Source organism: Thamnophis elegans, chromosome 12 (genome assembly GCF_009769535.1).
Source record: "Thamnophis elegans isolate rThaEle1 chromosome 12, rThaEle1.pri, whole genome shotgun sequence".
In the NCBI taxonomy this organism is placed as follows: Eukaryota; Metazoa; Chordata; class Lepidosauria; order Squamata; family Colubridae; genus Thamnophis; species Thamnophis elegans.
The window spans coordinates 2,117,150-2,141,828 of record NC_045552.1 but is presented as its reverse complement, the minus strand read 5'-3'; the positions used below and the strand labels follow the sequence as shown (position 1 = coordinate 2,141,828).

At 47.2% G+C, this 24,679-nt stretch overlaps 1 protein-coding gene across 1 annotated transcript; it reads right to left on the bottom strand.

Annotated features, from left to right (window-relative positions):
* Positions 1 to 1,694: 1,694 nt before the first annotated feature.
* LOC116515344 (ras and Rab interactor 2-like) lies at positions 1,695 to 24,482 on the bottom strand. Its single transcript, XM_032227323.1, has 13 exons — positions 22,028 to 24,482; positions 21,178 to 21,366; positions 20,244 to 20,399; positions 18,766 to 18,904; positions 17,969 to 18,077; positions 14,064 to 14,136; positions 13,487 to 13,575; positions 12,370 to 12,699; positions 10,937 to 11,581; positions 6,919 to 7,233; positions 5,514 to 5,642; positions 4,653 to 4,813; positions 1,695 to 3,077 (listed from the first exon to the last, which is right to left on the bottom strand). The coding sequence occupies exons 3-13, from the start codon at positions 20,294 to 20,296 to the stop codon at positions 2,724 to 2,726; spliced, it is 2,397 nt and encodes a 798-aa protein (XP_032083214.1). The 5' UTR covers positions 20,297 to 20,399; positions 21,178 to 21,366; positions 22,028 to 24,482; the 3' UTR covers positions 1,695 to 2,723.
* Between the last annotated feature and the right edge of the window lie 197 nt (positions 24,483 to 24,679).

Genomic DNA, 24,679 nt, shown 5'->3' with positions numbered 1-24,679 from the left:
CCATTTTATGACTTTCTTGCCACGGTGGGTAAGTGAATCGCTGCAAGTTGACAAATTAGCCCCAAGGTTGTTGAAGGGAATCTGGCTTCCTGTGGACTTCGCTTGTCAGGTCACAAAAGGGGGTCGCGTGACCCCTGGGACACTGCCACCGTCATATATATGAGTCAGTTGTTAAGCATCTGAGTGTAAATCACGTGACCCTGGGGACGCTGCAACAGTCGTTAAGTGTGAAAAACGGTCGTAAGTCACTTTTTCGGTGCCGCAGTAATTCTGGGCATTGAAGTCCACACCTCTAAAGTTACTAAAGTTTGTGAAACACTGGAGAAACGTCTCGTTTTGCAGCTCCTGTTCCCTCCAAGAAGCCACAAGCGTGCTCAGATCTTCCCTCCTTGCCCCATCTCTCTTCTCAACACCCCCAAGCAGCCACCTCGGCTCCCCCCGTCGACCCCGTCTCTTACTCCTCGTTGCAGTTCGGTTACACGCCAGGGAAGAGCAAACAGGGAGGAGGAAGGGAGAGAGACCCACACATGGCAGCTCAGTTTGGGGATATTTGGGAAGAACAAAATGTGCTGCGAAAGCCCTTTTAGTGTCCGAGCGTGGGTTAAGCTTTAACCATTGAATCCACAGCTCCTCCTGAAGTGACCCTTCAGAGCAGCCAGCTGCTGACCCAAACTGTAGGCGTTCTGGATTCGAGCCTCGAACGGGGCACGTTTATTGAGCAAGGGGTAAAACTGAGCCTATGGGTAACTTGGGAAACAGCCACTGCTCTCGGCTGGATAGAAATTGCACCAGGATCAAACGGTTGCTGGAATTGGGTACGTCTAGTTTAATGAAAAGAAGGATTAGCAATGTTCCAATATCTCAGGGGTTGCCACAAAGAGGAGGAGGTCAAGCTATTCTCCAAAGCACCTGAAGGCAGGACAAGAAGCAATGGGTGGAAGCTAATCAAGGAGTGAAGCAACCTAGGATTAAGAGAAATATCTTGACAGTGAGAACAATTAATCCATGGAACAGCTTCCCTCCAGAATCACTTGCAGGCTTTTAAGAAGAGACGCTTGTCTGAAATGGCGTAGGGTTTCCTGCCTGAGTAGGGGAACACTGGAACTTCAGTCACTAAACAAATTGTAGAAATCAGTTAACAGATCCACCTCAAAAACCCATCCCATTTCAGTATATATAACTCGACATCGTAAGGCCCTGGCTGTAAACAGATATTAATAGCATTGGGAAAAAGGGGATTGGACACTTCAAATAATTCCTTACTTGTTATCCACAAAACAGCCCCTATGAAGATGTAGCCTTCACCAAGGGGGGGATTCTTCTCATCTGGGCATCTTTAAAAGATTGCAAAGGACTTAAATCAAAATACCAGGCCTGCATCAAATTTATAACCACGGTGGCGCAGTGGTTAGAGCGCAGTACTGCAGGCTTCTTCTGCTGATTGCCAGCTGCCTGCAATTTGACAGTTTGAATCTCACACACCAGGCTCCAGGTTGACTCAGCCTTCCGAGGTGGGTCAAACGAGGACCCAGATTGTTGGTGGGAAATATGCTGACTCTGTAAACTGCTGAGAGAGGGGCTGTAAAATACTGCGAAGCGGTATATAAGTCCGTAAGGGCTAAGTGTTATTGCTATAGACATGGCTCCCATTCTCTTGAAGGATTAGGGAAGGAGGAAAACGACAGATCCCAAGGTCAGAAAAGGACATATTTTAAAAGGTGACATGTAAAATTAAACCAGTACGTTTCCAGAATCCACTTGATAAAGTCTGTCTTGGGTGGGCGAAAAAGTCTTCCAGAGAGCCCCAGGGAGCGTGTAGCGAAATGTACTCTGCTTCTACGATTGGAGGCACGGGGCCAACTCTGCAGAAGCTGATCAGGGTTGAGCAAAAGGGGAGAGAAGGAAGTTACGCCTGAAAGTTGGAGACCTTCACAGCCTGGAGCTGGTGATGCAGATTGCAATTTTCTCCCAGTTCTTCTGGACCGGTTCCTGTTAGGCTGGCTCCTCCCCTTTTGGGTGGGTGGGAACCAGGAGGAACAACTTTAACAATGGCCCATTCCTGTCCCGTTACTGGTTTTAGGGACGACGACAATCACTGCCAATGTGAGCACTTTTAGCACTTCGAGTTCCTCTGCTCAAGAGATTTCTTCTCTGTAGTCCTCATGTCAGCTGCCACTTCAGGCTCACCTTTTGCTATCACTCGGTGCCAGACTGCCATGAACTCTGGGAGCGGAGTGGGCGGGCGGGGTGGGTGGGTGGGCTGCATGGGAGTGGGGGAGGATTCAAGGAGAACAAAAAGTTGACTGCATTCTCCCCAGGTTTCAAGGTCAACCGGCTGGGGAATGGAATACAGCTGCGTATCAAAGTTACCGTTCTGGAAATACCTTCTTTGAATTTGATTGGATACTTGGGGGATGGTGGGGGTGTCAGCATGGGGAGGTATGTAAAGAAAGGAAAGTTAGATTTGGGGATTTTGGTGCGCGATTTTCAGTTCTGGCTTTGCAATGCTTGTAACTTCGCTTGACATCTAGTTAAACTCTACCTTTGTAAAAATATATATATATTAAGGAATGTTCTTTCTTAGAGACTCAAGCTGAGGGAGGTCTGACATTAAGCCAGTCGTAGTCTAATCTAATCCCTAGAAACGCAGCCTTTTCCTGGATTTGGGCCCACTTGGAAACTTCATCCAAGCTGGAGAAGACAAGGAAGGTGCGTGGCCATAATCAATCCCCATCCAACTGCTCCATCCCCACCTTTTCAAGAGGCTCGTTGGTCTCAGCCTCCTGAAGCAGGCCGGAACCAGAGACAGTCGGGGGGCTATTTTTGAGCTTGTAAACAAAATTGACACTGCTGCCTTCTCTTTGCAGAAGGTCTCCACGGATCTTCTGCGGGCAGCTGTCTTCTGTTAAGAGTTGAGCGGAGTTGTCCGATACCAAAAAAAGGCCGTAGGCGGCAGCGTCGGAGACGCCATACTTCACCGCACAGGCTGCGCAGACCAACGCCGTGGTCATGTCGGGAGGGACGGAGATGGTCTTCTGGTTGTTGAAGGGTTCGTGGAAGGAGACGTAGAAGATGTGCTGAAAAGAAGGAAGAGAACCAATGAACCGTGGAGATCGTAGCATCCCGACAAGGGGCTCAAACCCACCAGGAACCCAACAAGCTCTGGGGGGGGAAAGGGTTGCAGCCCGCCAATGGCCAGCAGAGCTGGAAGCAGAGTCGGACAGTGAGGAGGTCGGGGAGCAGCAGGGGCCAGTCCTGGAGGCTGGAGAAGGCTGGGATGAGGGCTCTATGTCAGAGGCAGAAATGGAGCCGAGGCCGTATGACAATTCTCAGCTGCCTTCGGAGCTAGACAGCAGTGAGGCAGAGGAACAGCTGGAGCCTGTTCCCAGTGTGCGCATGCGCAGAGCTGCCAGAAGAAAGGAACAGCTAAGAAATCAGGGCAGGCTTGGGAGAAAAGTTATAGGTGGGCAGTAAATGGTCTCCCCCCATAGGAAATAAAAGAGGAACGGAAAGGGGAGGGGGCTTTTGCAGGAAACAATTGGTTTGTTCGTTCATTCGTTTCAGGGGTGCGAAGATCTGTCTGTGAATCTCCGAGATTCTGTGCCCAGCCTTTCCTTGCACAACACCTCGTTTGGAAAATATTTCCGTGGCAGCTTTCCAAGATAGATAAGGTCTATAATCCTAAATACGCCTTTGAAAGACTGTTTGCCAGGCCTTTCCTAATGGGAATGAGAGGAATTCACATTCGTTTTAATAAAAGGGGTTTTGTCGGGATCAGGAATCTGCTTCGTGTTTTTTGGGGGGGAAGCCTAAGGCAGAACAGAAAAGTTAAAATGCCACGAATGGTGTAAAGAAAGAGAAGGAGAGCAGGAGACGGATGGACCCTGTCCCACTGGTGATCATAGAGCAGTGTTTCTCAACCTTGGAGACTTGAAGTCCTGTGGACTTCAACTCCCAGAATCCCCCAGCCAGCATAGCTGGCTGGGGAAATCTGGGAGTTGAAGTCCACAGGACTTCAAGTCACCAAGGTTGGGAAACACTGTCATAGAGGGAGGACATCTTTCTGCAGTGGTATCTCAGTACTCAACCGCTTCAAAACTCATCAAATCGGACAGAAAAATGTTGTCCCAGTACAGGAAGATCTCAACTCACAACAGTTCGCTTAGCGACTGTTCTGGGTTACGACTGCACTGAAAAAAAGGTAACTTAGGACGAGTGTTCACACTTAGAACCGTTGCCGCATCTCCATGGCCACATGACTGAAATTCAGATTTGCAACTGACTCATATTTATAATGGTTGCCGTGTCCTGAGGTCATGTGATCCCCTTTTGCGACCTTCTGATGAGCAAAGTCGTTGGGGAAGCCAGGTTGAGATGCTTTATTTGAGATGCTTTATTTATTTATTTTAAGGTTCACTTAACGACCGTATCACCAACTTAACAACTGCAATGTCTTAACAGCTGTTGCAAGTCGTAAAATGGGGCAAAATCCACTTAACGATTGTCTCATTTAGCAACAGAAATTTTCGATTCTGGGAATTGAAGTCCACATCTCTTAGAGTTGCCACGGTTGAGAAACGCTGATCTGGAAGAAAGTTTTGCCCTGCCTTTTCCACTTTAATGCTCTCTTTCCGCCTGCCTCCCACGCTCACCTGCACATTGCGGCGATGGTGGTGATGGATGGTGCGGCGTCGATGCCACTGATGGATGGAGTGCTGGGCCTCCATGCTGATCTGCCTGGTGAGGGTAAAAGGCGCTTGGAAGTTTTCGATGTGGTAGAGAGCCCCGAACCAGGTGGTGAGGTAGTAGCCAGCTAGAATGCAGGAGGAGGGGAAGGGAGGACAGGAGCACAGGAAAAAAATCTTGGAGTGACAGTTCAAAGGTTTCTGAGGGACCTTTTCCAAGTCCAAGCTAACCCCCCAGAGTCAAGTTAAGCCCCACAAGCCAACTTAAAGCCAGCCTTGTGAGTTTCTTGTTCTTCCCTCTCATCTATCAAGGTAACCACAGGGCACTTCGCTGTGCCACCGGGCACTTTGAAGAACCCCAAGGCTTCTAGTACAGAAAGTGCAATCTTTATTTTATTGTTCAATTTTAACCCATTTTTATTATTTTAAATAATTGAAGGGGCAATTGCCCTCCTATTTCCCCCCACAACAACCAACCTGTAGGTTTGGCTGAGGAACTGAGGGACTGGCCCAAAGTCACCCAGCCAGTTTTCGTACCATGGGAGAACTAGAACTGCCTCCTGGTGATTGGCCCAAAATTGCCCAGCCAGCTTTTCATGCCTAAGGCAGGACTAGAACTCCCTCTCTCCCGATGATCGGCCCAGCCGATTTTCAGCTTAAGGGCAGGACTAGAATTCACCGCCTCCTGGTGATCGACCAGGACTTTCATTCCACGTGTAGAGGAGCCTCTGAGTCTTAGCAAGACCTTCAGATGAATCTCCTAATGGCTGGTGGGAGGAAACTCTTCCTTGGGAGCAGACCCAGCTTGAACCCAGCAAACCACGTTACCTTCTCCCTGCATCTGACTGGGATCCATCAGCTCCATCATGTACTCCACATCCAACTGTACGGACACCACATCGCAGCGCACCAGCATGTAGATGAGGACGGGCAGGAAGTCATCGGCACCAAACGGCTCTTGCAAAAAACAGAAAGGAAAGGCGTATGATGGGAAGGCCCAGCAGACGCCTGAAGGCGCTCGGGGAGGAAGGAAAGAAGGGCCGAGGCTGCTTGGCAATATGTATATTTCTATTCATTAATTAAGTTTGCACCTTTATTACAGCTAGTCCCCGACTTAAAAGTTTTTTAGTGACCGTTCAAAGTTACGACGACAGTAAATATACGATGACATATAAATAAACTTCTACAATCTACAATCTAAAAAAAGCAACTTATAACCATTTTTCACACTTTCACGACCGTTGCAGCAACTCCAGGGTCACGTGACTTACATTCAGAATTCTTGGTGCCTGGCTCATGTTTATGACGGTTGCAGTGTCCAGGGGTCATGTGATCCCCTTTGGCGATCGAAGTCGTGGGGGAGGGGGGGAGCCAGATTCATTTCATTCAGAGGAGGCCCACAGACTAGGCCTCCTCCAAATTCCATCAGCCGGCCAGTGTCGACTGGCGACTACCCGGAGGAGAGCCTTCTCTGTGGCTGCTCCGACCCTCTGGAACGAACTCCCCGTGGAGATTTGTACCCTCACCACCCGCATAGCCCTTCCGCATAGCCCTTAAAACCTGTCTGTTCCGACAGGCCTGGGGCTAAAGACTTGCAGCCCCACTTCGAATGGTATGATTGTTGTGTTTTTTAACTGTGTATGGTCTTTATATTTTGTAACTTTGTTTGTTTCCCCCTCCCTTGAATTGTGAGACGCCCTGAGTCCCTTTCAGGGAAAAGGGCGGCATACAAATAAAGTAAATTCAAAAAATTCAATTCAAAAAATTCATTTAACAACCATGTTGCGAACTTAACAAGTAGAGCAACCCCTTAACACAGTGTTTTTCAACCTTTTTTGTGCAAAGGCACACTTTTTTCATGAAAAAAATCACGAGGCACACCACCATTAGAAAATGTTAAAAAAATTTAACTCTGTGCCTAGTTGACCATATATAGTGTTTTTCCCACGGCACACCTTACACTATGTCACGGCACACTAGTGTGCCGCGGCACAGTGGTTGAAAAACACTGCCTTAACAACTGTGGCAGGCCATGTTGTAATACCTGGCAAAGCTCACCTAGCGAGCGTCTCGCTTAGCAACAGAAATTCTGGGCTCAATTCGGGGTTGTACATTGAGGACTACCTATATTGTGACTTTCCCCTACTTTCTCCCCTTCCCCTCCAAATGTCTTCCATGATGACGGAAATCGACGTATCAGAACTGGAGAATAAGCCGCCCAGAAGTCTCCTACCTGCCTTCTCGCAATGGTGGTTCATGGCCTCGTAAAGCATCTTGCAGACCTTCAGCATCTGAGTCTCCTTCTTCTTGGGCGAGTAGGCCTGGTGCAGGAGACTCAGCTTGGCCTGGATACGCTCCAGGCAAGCCGCGTCGGGCACCCCGGCTGCCACGCCAAGCTCTTCCAAGCTTTGCTGGCTCAAGATCCGCTGATTCTCACGCAAACGGTTCAGAGACCCGTCCCGGGTGTGGAAGTCCAGCAACTGGGCATAAATCATCTCTCTCAGTGGCTTCAGGATGCATTTGTAGAGGGCATCTTCCATCACGGAACCTGTCCCCCCAAAAAAAGAACAACAGAATTGGAAGGGACCTTTGGAGATCTTCTAGTCCAACCCCCTACTCAAGCAGGAAACCCTATTCCACTTCAGACAAATAGCTGTTCGATCTCTTCTTAAACCTCCAGTGTTGGAGTGTCCACAACTTCTGGTGGCCAGTTGTTCCACTGATTTAATTGTCCTCACTGCCAGGAAAATTTCTCCTTAGTTCTAAGTTGCTTCTCTCCTTCATTAGTTTCCATCCGTTCTTGTCCTGCCTTCAGGTGCTTTGGAGGATAGGCTGACACCCCCTTTATGGCAGCCTCTCAAATATTGGAAGACTGCAGTCATGTCCCCCTAGTCCTTCTTTCAATGAATCTAGATATACCCAATTCCTGCAGCCGTTCTTCATATGTTTTAGCCTCCCAAGGTCAAGAGAATGACACTGGAACCAAGAGGTGGATCCTTAGGTCTTAAGGACTAGTAGTATCTCAGTAGTAACTAGTATCTCAGGCAGTGGATGCAATCCAGCTTCACTTCTTTAGCTCATATTGTCCAAGATGTAGCAACCTTTTGGCCTACAATAGCAATAGCAATAGCAATAGCAGTTAGATTTATATACCGCTTCATAGGGCTTTCAGCCCTCTCTAAGCGGTTTACAGAGTAATAGCAATAGCAATAGCAGTAGACTTATATACCGCTTCATAGGCCTTTCAGGCCTCTCTAAGCGGTTTACAGAGAGTCAGCATATTGCCCCCAACAACAATCCGGGTCCTCATTTTACCCACCTCGGAAGGATGGAAGGCTGAGTCAACCTTGAGCCGGTGAGATTTGAACCGCTGAACTGCAGAACTGCAGTCAGCTGAAGTAGCCTGCAGTGCTGCATTTAACCACTGCGCCACCTCGGCTACATGTAGCAGATGTTAACTGCTACAAAGGTAGCAGTTAACATCTCAGGAAGGTCGAGAGCAACAAAGTGGATAAGGCCACTTTGCATCTGTAGGTAGGACTAAAATTTCCAACATTTTGAGTAAGATGTTTTCCTTTTCCAATGTTGGTATATTTTATGTTCTTCACTGCCGTTCTTATATCCTTTCACCAACTACAGATTGCCCAGTTCTGCCTTGGTATAGTGTAGTCCATTATTTCTCAACCTTGTCGACTTTAGCTGGCTGGGGAATTCTGGGAGTTGAAGTCCATCCCTCTTAAAGTTGCCAAAGTTGAGAAACAAAGTTGAATTCTGGGAGCTGAAGTCCACCCCTCTTGCGTGTTAATTCGATTTGCAAACCACAGATTTTAGCTTGGGGCCAAGTGGGAACCCAAACACCGACGTGTCTTCAAGACATCGCCAGTCAAACCAATCGTGGCTTATGCAGAGATGCTCCATCGCCTATCAACCGGCCTCTTTTGAGCTGCAAGGGCCGAGACTGAACTTACAACCTCCTTTGTGCCACAACTGGGTTCAAGGGCTGCCGAGTTAAGAAAGCTTTCCCACCTTTGTCCAGTTACTTTGGAGGCTTACCAGAAGATCAACACATTTGGGTAAACATGACCTGAAAACCTTGTGGGAAACTAACACAGGACACCACCGGGGATTATCTGTCCTTAGAAAAAAGACCTTAAAGCTGGAATTTAATTTTCAGCCAAAGCTTCTTCCAAGTTTTGCACAAAAGGATGTGCAGGTGAGCTCAAAGGCTTCCCCCTTTTTTAATTATCTGTCGAAGGTAGCTCTCTTGGGTCCTTGGTTCTCTCTGAGCTGGGTCGTTTTCTTGCAGACATTTCATGACCCAACTAGGTAACGCGCTCTACTTGGGGCTGCCCCTGAAGAGTGTTCGGAGGCTACAACTGGTCCAGAATGCAGCCGCGCGAGCGATATCGGGTGTACCTAGGTACACCCATGTTACACCTATCCTCCGCGAGCTGCACTGGCTTCCCATCGGTCTCCGAATGCACTTCAAGGTGCTGGTCGTTACCTTTAAAGCCCTACATGGCTTAGGACCTGGATACCTACGGGACCGCCTCCTGCCACATACCTCCCAAAGACCCATAAGATCTCACAGGCTGGGCCTCCTCCGGGTTCCGTCGACCGGGCAATGCCGGTTGGCGACTACTCGGGGGAGGTCTTTCTCTGTAGCTGCTCCAGCCCTGTGGAATGATCTCCCCGCAGAGATCCGGACCCTTCCCACTCTCTCGGCCTTCCGTAAAGCCACTAAAACCTGGCTGTTCCGGCAGGCCTGGGGCTGTTGACCCCAAAATATGGTCCAGCCCCACTTGAAATGGAGTGCATGGTGTGTTTTTAAGTCTATCTTTTCTTTCCTCTTTTTCTTTTGATTTGTTTGTATTGTTAGCTGGAGTCCTACGGGATTGGGCGGCATACAAATGTTATTAAACTTCTAAACTTCTAAATGTCATCAGTGCTAGAAGGGCTTGCTGTCTATTTATATATTCAACTGGCTTGCTCTGTCAGCGTTGGTGGGTATGTCCTTGGTGGTTCCTTAATTGAGCTGTTCTTTACTCTTTGATTATTTGACTGCTTGTCTTCTGGCACTGATGATGTTCCCTAGTTGGGTCATGAAACACCGGCAAGAAAACCCCCAAGTTCAGAGAGCACCAAGGACCCCAGTTCAATCCTGAGCTACAAAGACTCTCTTCAGTGTTAGAAGGGAGTGGAGGAAGAGGAGGAGGGCTGTGGGGTCCTTGGGACTCTCTGAACCTGCTTGTTTCCTTACAGACGTTTCATTACCCAGCTAGGTAACACCATCAGTGCTAGTAGGGAGTGAGGTTTGGTCTTTTTTTTTACTGTAGATGTTACCTAGCTGGGTAATTGCAAGGAAACCAGCAAGCTCTGAGAGACCGAAGGGCCCCTCATTTCAACCCTGAGCTACAAATAGTCTCTTTTATTGGTTTCTGGTTTTCCCCCCCATCCCTGTCACAAACCTCTCCCCCAACTGTCAAAGCCGCACACGGCGCTGCTTGCATCACAGCCCCGACCACAGACCAGGTTGATTTCCTAAGCTATCGACGTTCATATCAGCAGACACTGTCGTAAACCTGCCTTAGAGCCCAGAGTGGGAAACCACAGAAATATTTTCAGTTGTTCGGAGAAAGGGCAAGAGATATTTATGATCCATTTTCTGGGAAACAGACTTGAGGGGTGTCCTCCTTGGGAGTCACTGCAGACAGAGGAGACTCGCGAGCGAAACTTTGCTCTACCCAGAGATTATTTGTAGCTCAGGGTTGAACCCCCTGTAGAACAGGATTGGTTGAATCCGACACCGATGATGTTACTTAGTTTAGTAATGAAAGGTCTGCAAGGAAATCTCCAAGCTCAGAGGGCACCAAGGACCCCACAGTCCTCCTTCTCTTCCTCCTCCTCCTCTTCTCTGCAAGCCCCACTCTCTTCCAAAACTGGTGATGTTACCTAGTTGGGTCCTGAAACATCTGCAAGGAAACCACCAAGTTCAGAGAGCCCCAAGGGCCCCATATTCCCCCTACTTCTCCTCCACTTCACAAACCCTACTCCCTTCTAGCACCAAAGAGAACATCTGTAGCTCAGAGTCGAACTGTGGGGTCCTTGGTGCTCACAGGGCAGAAACAGTCCAATCCTGCCAGCTGTTACTTAGGCATCTCTGCTGTGCAGCCATCACCGCTACCCAAAAGGAATAACCTTCGGACTCCTCCCCGCCCCCAAACCTCTCAGAAGACCCCCCCGTTCCATACCGAGATCCAGTTCCTCGGCGTCACCATATTCGCAGTAGGTGGCGCGCAGATCCGAACTTTCGACCAGGTACCCCTTCAGGTTGCTGATCATAAGCCGTATCTCCTGCAGCATGTCGGTGCTGGTGGGATGCCAGGACCCGGCTCCTCGCTGGATGTGCTCCACAAAGTTCTGCACCAGGCCCCCCACGTCCGACGTGGGCTCCTGGACCAGCTCCTGGACCCGCTTGGCCACCCGGCGCTCGGGCGAGAGGAAGCCCGTGAAGGCACTGCTCATGGCCGAGAGACGGTGGAGCACCTTGTGGGTGAAGGTGACGGAGGAGGGGCGCCGCCTCTTCTGAGGTGAAGGGGTGGTAGGAGGGCCCTCGCCCTCGTCCTCCACGCTGCTGATGGAGAGCGAATCCAATTCCGGGATGAGAGGCAGCAACAAGGAGTCGTTCAACAACAAGGACTCGGAGCGGGCCTTTTTCAAGCAGGGAAAAGCCTCAGCCGAGATCCCTTCCACCCAGGAAACGCGGTGGGGAGCGCGGGTCTCCTTCTGGGACACGGTGGGAGACCACGGAGGCTGGGCCTCGGTTTCCGAACTCTCCCAGGATGGTGTGCAAGGAAGGAAATCCCCTTGCACAGAAGCTAAGCAGGGCGGAGGCTCTGCGGAGAAGAAAACGGCAAGTGGGCACATTAGCCAATATGCGTTATTCTGTCTACCGTCTAGAATGCATCTACTAATAGAAGGGAGTCTTTGTAGCTCGGGGTTGAACTGTGGGGGGCATTGGGGCTTTTCTTGCAGATGTTTCACGACCCAGCTAGGTAACACCATCAGTCCTAGTAAGGAGTTGGGGTTTGTGGAGTGGAGTGAAGGAGGACTGTGGGGTCCTCTGAGCTTGGGGGTTTTCTTGCAGGCATTTCCTAACCCACCTAGGCAGCATGCTCAATGCTAGAAGGGAGGGGAGTTTGTGGAGGGGAGGGGGAGGAGACTGTGGTGTCTTTAGCGCCCCCTGAGCTTGGGGGTTTTCTTGGAAATGTTTCATTAACCAAACTAGATCTCGTCATCAATGCCATTGCTAGCACTGATGATGTCGAGAGCCGAGGTGGCGCAGTGGTTAAATGCAGCACTGCAGGCTACTTCAGCTGACTGCAGTTCTGCAGTTCGGCTGTTCAAATCTCACCAGCTCAGGGTTGACTCAGCCTTCCATCCTTCCGAGGTGGGTAAAATGAGGACCCGGAGTGTTGTTGGGGGCGATATGCTGACTCTGTAAACCGCTTAGAGAGGGCTGAAAGCCCTATGAAGCGGTATATAAGTCTAACTGCTATTGCTATTGCTACGAAGATTCCTTTCTATTGGTAAACCATGCTCCTCGGGAGCAGGAGAACTGGGGGAGGGGGGGGCGCAAGACATTTATACCCATAACACCCCCCAGGAGCTGCCCGAGTCTTACCTTTCCCCGTCTTCTCTTTCTCTTCCAGAGATTTGAGATGTTCCACACTAACTGGGGCTTCTTGCCTGGCCGAGCCATTGGCGAACCGCTGGGACCCCCGCCTGCGTATCGAGTGGTAGAGGCCGGGGGCCAAGTCGAGCCATTCGATGTCGCTGTGCACAGAGAAGAAGAGGGGGTTCACGATGCACAGGGCGGGGTCCTCGGACGTCACGCGGATGGAGCAGGAGGGCTGCTTGGTTTTCAGCAGGTCCCCGTTGGGTTCCATGCAGCCGGCTTTTGCGTCGTCTGAGGCCGGGCCGTTGGTAGGTTTGAGAGGCATCGGCCAGAACGCTGAGGAGGGGGCAAAAACAGGAAATGGAGGAGAGGAACCTTTGGGGGGGGGGGGGGGAGAGGAGCTTCAAAACTGTTCCGTGACGTCAAATGTTTCACTGCCCAACTAAGCAGCATCTTCAGTGCACTGATGATGGTACCAAGTCAGGTAGTGAAACGTTTGCAAGCAAATAACCAAGTTCAGAGAGCCCCAGACATCTCCGCTCGTCCTCTGTCCTCCTCCTCCTCTTCTCAATAAATGACACTCCCTTCTAGCACTGATGATATTACTTAGTTGGGTAGTGAAACATCTGCAAGAAACAAGCAAGCTCACAGCGCCCCCACCCCAGTTCAAACCTGAGCTACAAAGATTCTTTTTTTCTTAATTAAAATTTTTTAATTTTTAATTTAAAACAAATACAACATCTTTCTTTACATGCTATAGAAAGTGTATCAGTTGGTTACAAATAGACTTTTGTGCATCTCTTCCACAGTCAACAAACATAATTCATGTTAACTCAAGCGTTTTAACTCAAATATTCATACATGTCACCATCATCATATATCCATTTTCATTTGACTATAATTGTTATTAAAAAATAATAATAAGATTCTTTTCTACTGGAAGTAAGTCTAGAGTGGACTTATTTCCGAACAAAACGAAACCTTCCACTTTCTCGATAACTGCTTGCACTTGTTCGAAAGAAAAACCATGTTGCAAAATTCCACAGAGTACAGATATTAAGCTCCCAGGTTAGACAAACTCTCCCCAAATTCCAAAGCAGAAAGTGGGGCGTATCTCACTCACGTGGGCTCAAGGTGGCAACTGCATCTAAATCAGCTCTGCCAGGAAGGTGAAAAGCATGCGGGATCCTGAGCAAGCAGGGCAGGATATCCCTGGAAGGACAAAAACGATACCCATAATTGGCTCCTTGTAGGCCTTCCGTGCTACCTTTCCCCCCCCCTTCATTTATTACTTAGTTATTTATTACATTTCTAGGCTGACCCTCTCCACTGCAAGGCAACTCCGGGTGGCTTACAAATTATAGAAACAAGTTAAAAAAATAGTTAAAGGACTACAAGCTTAAAATGTACCAAGAGTAAAAGTTTGTATCACGGAGGCTGTTTTAAAGTGGGTGCTCCTAGCATATTCAGGGCATGTGGTCTGAGATATCTTAACTACAAAGCCTGCCCAATCTCCTCTTAGGATTGAGAAGGTCTTCCTAGGAACTAAAATATTTGAGAAAGGGCAGATGCTAGGAGCCTGCCCTTTAATCTCAGAAATATCTGGCGCTTACCGGATTAATTAAAGTCACATTCAGCACCCGTAAGTTCCTCCCAGCCCACTTCAACACCACCACCACCTCCTCCTTCCTGGTCCTTACCTGCTCACAAAGTGAAAGCCGAGCAGTTCCAAAAGGTTTCTGAAATACAGGTGAGAACCTTTAAGGTGAAGGGCTGCAGATGAGAGAGAGAGAAAAGAGAGAGAGAGAGAGGATTTGTTTAGTGACCGTTGAAAGTTACAACTGCATCGGAAAAAATGACTTATCTATACGGTCACATAATCAAAATTCAAATGCTTGGCAACTGGCAGGTACCTATGACTGCTTTTCAGACTTACGACCGTTGCAGCGTCCCCATGGTCTTGTGATCAAAATTCAGACGCTTGGTATAACTGACTCATATTTATGATGGTCACAGCATCCTGGGGTCACGTGATCCCCTTCTGGGACCTTCCGACACACAACATCAATGGGGGAGCCAGATTCACTTAACAACCATATGACTAACTTTAACAACTGCAGTGATTCACTTAAGGATGACGGCAAGAAATTCATACGATGGGGCAAAATTCATTCCACGGCTGTGTCGCTTAGCCACGGAAATTTTGAGCTGAATTGGGGTCGTAAGTCAAGACTACCTGTAGATGATTGCCATGTGGGGGAGAGGAGGAAGCGTCGTCCTCGGCCAGTGCTTACTAGTTAAGCACATGCTTTATTATCAGAACAATTTCTTCCCACTTTTTTCACAATTTCCAACTGAAGGCAAAGTGGAAAAAAAGAAAAAAAAAAGAGTTTGGAAATTAATGACTAGCCCGATGCCCCAATAACCTGACTCAACGGTTCCCTTGGCGGATTGGGACATATCCGTACTTCACAAGAGAACATCTGAAGGGCAGGAGGAAGTCTGAAATTCAACTACTGGCACTTCTGGGCTGAAAAAAAGATCTCAAGGGCCAGGAGCATCTCAGGAAGAAGGAGGAATCAATCAGCAGGAAAAAAAAATGTACTGAACCAAGTGGGATGGATGGGCCGGGTCAGGAGGAGACGCAGCCTGGAATTAAGGGGAAATTTCCAGACAGTGAGAATGATGAGTCGATGGGAGAGCTTTCCTTCAGAAGCTGTGAGTGTTTCATCACTAGACGTTTTCAAGAAAAGATGGCACAACCATTTGTCCGGGATGAAATAAAGGACTCCTGCCTTGGGCAAGGGATTGGACGAGAAGACCTCCAAGGCCCCTTCTGTGGTTCTGTGTATGTTCTCTATGTCCTTCCTTCCTTTATCCAGCAAGGATAAAGATCCTGAATTTTGTTTTTCAAAAGATCTCTGGCTCTAATATCTTATATTAGAGAAGGGGAAACCATAGGCCATCCTCGACTTATGACCTCAACTGAGCCCAAAATTTCTGTCGCTAAGCCAGACATTTGTTGAGTGCCTTTTGCCCCATTTACGACCTTTCTTGCCACACTTGTTAGTGAATCACTGCAAATTGTTAAGTCAGTGGGACAGTTGTTAGGTGACGCTGGTATCCCCGGGTTGATTTGGCTTGTCAGAAGGTCACCAAAGGATGCTCCCACAACCCCAGGGCACTTCATGGTCATAAATGAGACTGTCTGAATTTTAATCACATGATCGTGAGAATGCTACACACTTATTAAGTGTGAAAAAAGGTCAGGTCGCTTTTTAGTGCTGTTGTAACTTTGAATGGTTGCTAAATGAACCACCTGTATTTAGGGAAGGGGAACTAGCCTCCTTATGCAATTTATTTTGTATACCTCCATCCTGCCCCCTCTCCTTCGCCTCCTTTAAAGACTACGAAGCCCTTAACATTGCAACCTTTCCTCACAAGGAAGCCACGCCAGCCCCTTCTCAGTTGCCCCTTCTCCGAATCTTTCCTAGCTCTGCTGTTGTGTATCCTTTTTGAGATACGGCAAGTAGAGTTGTAAACGCAGCCGCCTCCTCACAGGGTTGTTGTTGTGGGAACAAGGAGGAAGAAGAGGGGTTGGGATATGCTGGCCGCCTTGAATTATTTGTAAAAACGTACAGAAGCCGGGATGCACACAAACAAATATGGCTATAGCTTAAAGAAACAAATTTGAGATAAATTAACGCTGGAATAATTAGCGGCATTTTGAAAAATGCAAGAAAACCAGGTGCCCAAAGATAGAGAGTTGCCCCCTTGGCATCAGGAGCCGAGGTGGCGCAGTGGTTAAATGCAGCACTGCAGGCTACTTCAGCTGATTGCAGTTCAGCAATTCGGCTGTTCAAATCCCACTAGGCTCAGGGTTGACTCAGCCTTCCATCCTTCCGAGGTGGGTGAAATGAGGACCCGGATTGTTGTTGGGGGCGATATGCTGACTCTGTAAACCGCTTAGAGAGGGCTGAAAGCCCTATGAAGCGGTATATAAGTCTAACTATTGCTATTGCTATCACTCCGGCCCCTGGGTTTTCCAAGTCTCAGGTAATTCTGCAAGAAAAAAACTGGAAGCTATACCAATTCTTCCCAGTTATTATGCAGAACAGAGGTATCCAATCTTGGCAACTTTGAAGGCGTGTGGACTTCCACTCTCCAACGTCCCAGAATTGAAGTCCACAAGTCTTCGAAGTTACCAAGATTGGAGGGAGGGAGAGAGAGAGAGAGACCATCCGTTTACATCGCTCCGTTTTGCCTAGAAGCAAGGTAGGATTAAAAACACCTATTTAACACAAGGAAGCATTCCTCACCTGTTCAGAGACTGGGAAGACCAAATTCAAGGGAAGCAAGATGAGAAAAGAGCAAGAGCCAGGAAAAAGACAGAACTAACGGGCCGGTCTCTCGGTCAAGAATTGAAGGAGGTTGCCTGTTAAACAGGGCGAGCGTGCAGCCTGCGACTACTGGTCCCTTCTGCGCTTCTCCAAACAACTTCCTCTTTTAAGTAGAAGGAAATGAGGTTTTGAAATTCCCCAGAAGAGACACGATGAGTGTTGAGGTACAGCAACTGGTTGATGCAAGGAAGTGAGGAACGGTTGCCTGGACATTTCCTATTTCCCACACTCCTGGTTCTCATCATGAGATCGAGCAAGGGAGGTGGAATTTTGGGGGGGCTGCCAGAGGAGGGAGAACGCTCCCGGTTTCTCCTCTACGTGTATAGCTCTACAACCTCGAAAGCTTAAGACATTCATTCATGCAGCCTCCTCGTGGGAAAGAGAAGCAAACACCTTTCCGTCATAAATGTGAAAGACTGTGGGGTCCTTGGTGCTTTCTGAGCCTGGTGTTGTTGCAGACCTTTCATTGCCAAACTAGGGAACATCATCAGTGTTGTGACATCACTTAATTTGGTAAACGTCGGCACCCACCTCAGGAAGCACCAAGGAGCCCCCAGTTTAACCCCGAGCTGAAAACATTCTCTTCCAACCCAAATGTGTTTTTTTCAGGAGGCAATTGGACTTCCTTATTTTTTTCCTTTTGAAGTGGTTTTGCTTCTCATCCAAGAAGCTTCTTTGGCTCTGACAGGATGGTGGGGAAGGGAAGGATTGATGCTCCTTGCAGACAGCTGGTCATTTGCATCCGTTTAGAGCAATGTTTCTCAACCTTGGCGACTTTAAGTCCTGTGGACTTCAACTCCCAGAATCCCTGGGAGTTGAAGTCCACAGGACTTAAAGTCGCCAAGGTTGAGAAACACTGGTTTAGAGAGTCCCTGGAGGCGCTTGGAGGTTTCTCTGTGTCCTCAGGGTCACCTGAGTCATGCAAATGATTCCTGTACTCTGCAATTTTGTTTCGAAAGGTCTTCAGAGGAAAAAAAACAAGGAAGTCCAGTTGCCTCCTGAAAAAGCACCTTTGGGACAACCCTGACCTGGAGGACGTAGAATCCCCATAGACTTTTAATTCTCTTCTAATGTTAAGACCATCTGAAGGTATTTTTAAGCACCGGTTTGAAAATACCGCTTAAGGTTGGATTGTTCCATGACATTGCCAGGTGTCCCCCGTTTACCTCCCAGGGACAGAAAGCTCCAGTACCAAACCAACTCACCTGGATTGTCTTCAAGAAGGAAAAGGTCAACAACCTTATTGTCACTTTCGGGTAACCGGAGGAAGAGGGTCTTGGCATCGTCCTTCCCATTTCTAGCAACGATGAATGCCTGAAAGTGGTGAAAAACGGAGACGCTGGAAAATCACACCCCAAAGCAAAACCATCGCCACCTCCTAAACACCCACTTCTCTCACCCTTCCGATAGGGTTTTATTTTGTGTAAGCATTTTTTAATTGAATTGTAGCGTGTTGTAAAATACAAAACACAGAAGTAAATAGAAGAGCAGTGAGGGGGAAGAGGAGAAAGGGGGAAGAAAAGTGAGGAAAGATAGCAGAGGCTGAGAAAAAGAAGGATTAACTTCCGACTCTCTCGGTTACAGTGAAATAAGGCATTAACATCAAATCACAACTTTTTGCTTTTCCACAATAGTATAATAAACGAGCAATTTCTATAAAGAACCCTTTTGGTAGGATTTATAATTACGAAACTTCGATGCAACCCATCTCCCTGTGACAGCCACTCTGGGAGGCTTACAGTAGAATCAGAAAGTAATAAGTGATTAAAATTGAGAGGATTAAACAGGGAACTAAAAAACAAAAGAAAGGGTGGCATGTTATCTTCTCTATACTCTGCCTGCTACCCAGGCCTAGGGTGCCCCCTATCAGGGTGCGAGGCCAGCCAGCAGAACCAGGTTTAAGGCTCTTCTCCAATGGATCCAATTGATGTGGATATCCATTTTGCAGGAAAGAAATCCTGGGCAAACATTTTAGTCCTTCTAAAAAGGGTTAGTTAGTCACCCCTGGTTGGCGCGACGAGAGCAGCCTCTTGACTTGCTCCAGCTGGACATCCAGAAGCTCCCAAACGTCCCTCGTGGCCGAGAGCCTCTTCAGTAGTGGGATGCGACTGCTGGGTTTTTGCCCCGCTGTTTCCTGCGACCTACAGAGGAGGAGACGCAAACGAAAGAGGCCAAATGGATTTTGCGCTGCCAAAAAAACCCTTCCAGTCTTGTGTGCCAATGTTAATATAATATACGGAGTAGAAAGGACAGCATATAAATTCAATAAATAAATAAACACATTTTGACCACGAGGTGGGATTCACACGAGGTCCCAAGTCTTAGCATGGGTTGGTTTTATTAAAGCTCCTGCCATTGCAAAAGCAGAGTTCATTGCTCCGCTGGTTGTGTGAGCCAGCCAGCTGTTCTTTATTCAACGAAACAGGAGAATGGAATCAAAGAGCTGGAAGGGACCTTGGAGGTCTACTAGTCCAACCCCTTGCTCAGGCAGGAAACCCTATACTGTTTCAGACAAACGGTTGTAAACAAACTACAATTATTTTATCATTTTTTATTTTATTATTTTTATTTCTTCTATATTGTGTTTTTATGTCCTGTAAGCCCCTGTGAGTGAATAGGCGGCAATATAAATCTTCCAAATAAATAAATCAATGCAATGCAGCAAAGGAAGTCAACCCAATATGCGATTTGGCATTTTCCTGGGATAGACAAATGGCTTTCGGCAGGACTGCCCAGCCGCCCATGGGTGGAGAGTCCAGCCAAAATTTACTCCTGCACTGAGATCAGAGCAGTTGTTCAGCCAATCAGCTGTTAGGCACTACACAACGTCGAACATCGTAGGTCTAGAAGTGGCACAAGAGCCTCCTTGGATGTCCTGCCATGTTTCTCAACTTCGGCATTGTATGGACTTCAACTCCCAGCATTCTCCCTTACTTGAGAGACCGCCTGCTGCCAATTACCTCCCACAGACCCATCAGATATCACAGGGTTGGCCTCCTCCGGGTTCCATCTACCAGCCAATGCCATCTGGCTACTACCTGGGGGAGGGCCTTCTCTGTGGCAGCTCCGGCCCTTTGGAATGAACTCCCCGCAGGGATTCGGACCCTCACCTCTCTCCAGGCCTTCCGAAAAGCCGTCAAAACCGGGCTTTGCCGGCAGGCCTGGGGGTGATGAGTTCCCTCCCCTCTCGACTTGTATGGTTGTGCGACTGTTGCTTATTTTTACTATTTGTATTTCGTTTTTATGTTCCCCTTTTCCCCTTTTGAATTGTTCGCCGCCCTGAGTCCTCCCGGAGAAGGGCGGCATATAAATAATAAAATTCCAATTCCAATTCCAATTATCTCCTCCTAGGAATTCTGGGAGTTGAAATGCACACATCTCAAAAAGTTGTTGAGATTCGGATTAGATGCTCTTCACATAACCAACTGGGCAAACAGGCATTCCTCTTTCTCGACCCAGACACGCAGACCCTCTCCTTACCGAGACCCTGGTCCCTTGTGCTCCTTGCTGGCATCAACCATGATCTCCGTCATTGCTCATTCCCACGAGACTCCAGTTAATCCCTAAGCCCTCTTCTCCAGATCAAACTTTCCAAACTGTTTTTCTTTGTGGGTGGGTGGGTCTCTGAATGTTCTCCTGGAGAAACAGAAGACGTCGGACAAATGAATCTGAGCCCCAGGTGGAGAAATGATAGCAGGAGCAAAAGACGTGTCCGTGACCCAGGTAGACTAAACAGTGTCCTTAGGAAGGCGTGACTTATTTGGGAGATGGACAGATGTATGCACAGGACAAGTAAATAAATAATTTTGCTATCGTGGGATTCAGTAATATTTGCTACCCCCGGGAAAGGAGCCAGTTCTCCTCAAATCCGTCTGGTGTGACTGAAGAAGTCTACTGATCAAAAGTTCCGGCAGTGATGGCATGGCAGAGCGGTGCAAAGGAACTGAGGCTCCGTTCCTATTGCCCGAATGTTTCCGCTGGAGACCCTAAAAAAGGGCAACGTTAATCCTGGAGGGATTGAAATTGGAGGTCTTTGGTGCTCTCTGAGCTTGTAAATGTTTCATTACCCAATGTGGGGGGGGAGGGGGAGGGGGAGGAAGGGGACGACAACTGTGGGGTCCTTGGTGCTGTCTGAGCTTAGTTGTTTCCTTGCAGATGTTTCATGTTCCCAACGCGGCAACCTCAGTGGGTCTGTTACTAGTTTGGTAATGAAATGAAATCAACCAAGTTCAGAGAGCACCAAGGACCTTTAATCCTATTTGAAACCACCAATGTATTCGTCAGTAAGTATTAACCATAAACATTATAATGGATAATAGATGCTTCCTGGCCTCCTTCCACAGGGAATTAACCCCATAAGCTCAACACTCTTGAAAGCTCCCACCGTTCAGGGAAGAAATCACGTTTAACATACCTACAGCTAAATTAAAAACGTGCAGCGTCGAGGGGAAGGTGCTTCAGGAGAAAGTTTCCCCTTCCAAACGGCCTCTTCCTTTTCAATCCCTGCCCTAGTACAGTTCACCCCAGAGCCGGCTGCAAGGGAGACCTGAGCCCACGTGCTTCTATCAGCAGGCAAAATGGCGGACAGAGTCGATGCTTAGCTCTGAAAGGAAGACAAACATTTTGCTTGAAAAAAAAAAACAGCGTTCGTCAAAACACTGAATGCATCTATCCTGTCACGCCAAAGGCCGTTTCTGGCCTTCCTCCCACTCACACGCAAAGTTCCGGGTGCTTTCAAATATCTGCATCAATATATATATATATATATATATATATATATATATATATATATATATATATATATATATATATATATTTATACCACACGATCGCTTCCAACAAACAAGCCGATGCCACCAAAACACTCAGCAGCAGGCAATAAATCCAAGAAGGGAGAATATTTTTGTAGCTCAGGGTTGACGGGAGGTGTCCTTGGGGGTTCTCTGAGCTTGGTTGTTTTCTTGCAGATGTTTCATTCCCCTAACTAGGTAACATCATCAACGCGGGTTCCTAGTTTGGATAACGAAACATCTGCAAGAAAACAAGCAAGCTCAGAGAACACCAAGGACCCCCCCGATAATTCCAGCGTTCCTTCCCCAGAAATAGGTAAGGAGATTTTGGTTAACCTCCCTCCCTGAGGCTTGTAGGGATGGGTAAATCTTTTCTCCTCCAACCCTGCCTGGACCTTCCTGTTCAGAAATAAAACCTGCTCCAAAGGTCTCCATGTTTACCTGATCACATCAACAGTTAAAAGACGATCTTACCTTGCGATGGGCATGCAAGAAGGTGAAACCGCCAGCTATGAAATCTTTGGGTCCAGCTGCCACTCATGGATCAGCCGAAGGGGAGTGAAGAAAGGCAGGACCGACGCACTAGGACAGGGCCAACAGTTTCAGGAGACAAAGGCAGGGATGTGGTTTGACAGCTCCGCCGACTGCCTTCACATGCTCCTGGGGCCTCCTCCGTTCACTTCAAAGGAAGGCAGCTAAAGAGAAAACAAAAGTTTGGCGGAGAAGCATTCGTTAGAAAAACATTTTTTAAGAAAAAAAAGAAGAAGCCTCATTTAATCCAGGTTCCACTTGCTCCGAGAAGCTCACGAATGAACACACCACTTACGCTTCTCAGCAACCACCTCCGGTACTAGAGGTAATACGATCCCGTCATGCTTAGTACATGTCAAAAGCTTTCCCCTTCTTGAATTTAAGATATATATTTTTTTTCCAAAGCCTTCCAGGAGAATCATCCATAACCTTCACTCGTGCATCAACAGGTGCGTGATGCACCAAGAAAGAGAGAGAATTCTGGAAGAAAACGTCATTGCTGGGTGAAGCCAGAAGGCAAGAGGGAAAATTAGTTTGGACAGACACTCGAGGTAAAACTGAGAGGGCCGAGGCTCAGGCAGGTAGAGAACTTAAGAGCAGTCTTAAGCCAGTCTCAGAAACTTTGTATGGGCCTGCTGACTGGGGAATTCTGGGAACTGAAGTCCACACATCTGAAAGAAACACTGACTTAGTGAAAGATATTAATAGCACAAGGCTATTAGCCCAAAAGCTGGTTATGTTTCTGAAGTGAAAAGTACCTTAAACAGTAATTTCCTGTTTTCTTTTTTTCTCAAATGTTTAGCCTGACTATTTCTAGAGATCTTAGCAACTTGTACAACTTTTAGGAGCAGTTAAGTTGAAGTAAGAAAAGGGTTGACTAACTATGGACTGTGAATGATTTTGCAAATTCCTCTATAAGCCCTTTAAAAAAAGTATATAACATGCAAGCACTAGCACATAAAACTAAGCTCTTTATAGGTGAAGCCCTTACTTATGCTAGAGCAAGGGTCTCCAACCTTGGCAACTTTAAGCCTGATGGACTTCAACTCCCAGAATTGCTGGCTGGGGAATTCTGGGAGTTGAAGTCCTCCAGGATTAAAGTTGCCAAGGTCTAGGACCCCTGTGCTAGAGCATTTAAGAGTTGCTTTTATCATAGAATACTTTTCCAGTACCTCTATCTGAAAAATACATTTATTTTAATTGTAGCAATAAAAAAGACTTGCAATAGATGGCAGGGAACTATCAGCTAGTGCCCAAAGCTATTTAGCTGTAACCTATGACCCCCAGAAAATTGATGGAAAAGTTAATAGCTGCCTCTCAGTACAGCAATCAAGAGTAAGGATTGCATCCATATTAAACTTTGTAAAAGCAAGTTTCACTTTGTGCCCACGAGAGGGCACCAACGCTCCAACCCCTGAAATACCACCTGTTTTGCTAATCTGGATCACTACAAGACAGGTAAAGTGTTAACTACACCAATTACCAATTACACCCAATCTTTTTCAAACAAACACAGGAGCGCAAATGAAAACAACAACAACATATTATCTTGTGGTATCAGGCTGATTATATTTAATTGTCACTGATGACAGCTTTATGTAAATCATGGAAACAAAAGCATCACAGGTAGTTTAAAACTGCTACTTTGCATAAATCAACAGTTTAATCAAATATTTCAAGCTCTGCTTCTCTGAAAGTGCCTTCATTGGTTAGATCAAGGAAACAAAGAAAGAAAGGGAAGAAGGGGAGAAAGGAAGGAAGGAAGGAAGGAAGGGAGAAAGAAAGAAAGAAAGAAAGAAAGACAGAAAGACTGACTGACTGACTGATAAATAAGGGCTGGACAGAAGTTAAAATCAAGTCTCAATTTGTCTTTTTTTTCTCTGTAAGGCAATGAGAACAAAATTCTGAAATTAACTGGAAATTAATCAGATTCACCCTCCCAACACTTTAAAACAGTGTTTCCCAAAGTGTGGTACGCGTACCCCCAGGGGTACGGGAAGAGTTTGGTGGGGGTACGCGTTGCACCGGAGTTTGGTAGTTAGATCACGTAGGAATATCACAACAGGAGAAGATATCTTTAATGTTATGAATACATTTATGCAAGAGAACAAAATTGATTGGAATAGATGTGTTGGAATAAGCACAGATGGAGCAAAAAGTATGGTCGGAATTAATAAAGGACTCGTTGCAAGAATTCAAAATGTTGCTCCAAATGTCATATCCACACATTGTTGCATACACAGAGAGGCTTTGGCAACACGTAAGATGCCCGCTGATCTACAGAAAGTTCTGGATGAAAGCGTGAAAATCATTAACTACATTTTTTTTATGTAGTTATGAGGGGTACTCAGCGTTTTTTATGAGGGGTACTCAGCGTTATGAAAATTATAGAGGGGGTACACATATGTCAAAAGTTTGGGAAACACTGCTTTAAAATAAGAAGAGCAAGGCTGTAAAGCAGAGGTGTCCAAACTTGGAAACTTTAAGACCTATGGACTTCAACTCCCAGAGTTCTCTAACCAGCTTGCTGCTGGGGAATTCTGGGAGTTGAAGTCCACAAGTCTTAAAGTTGCCAAGTTGGGCATCCCTATTCTA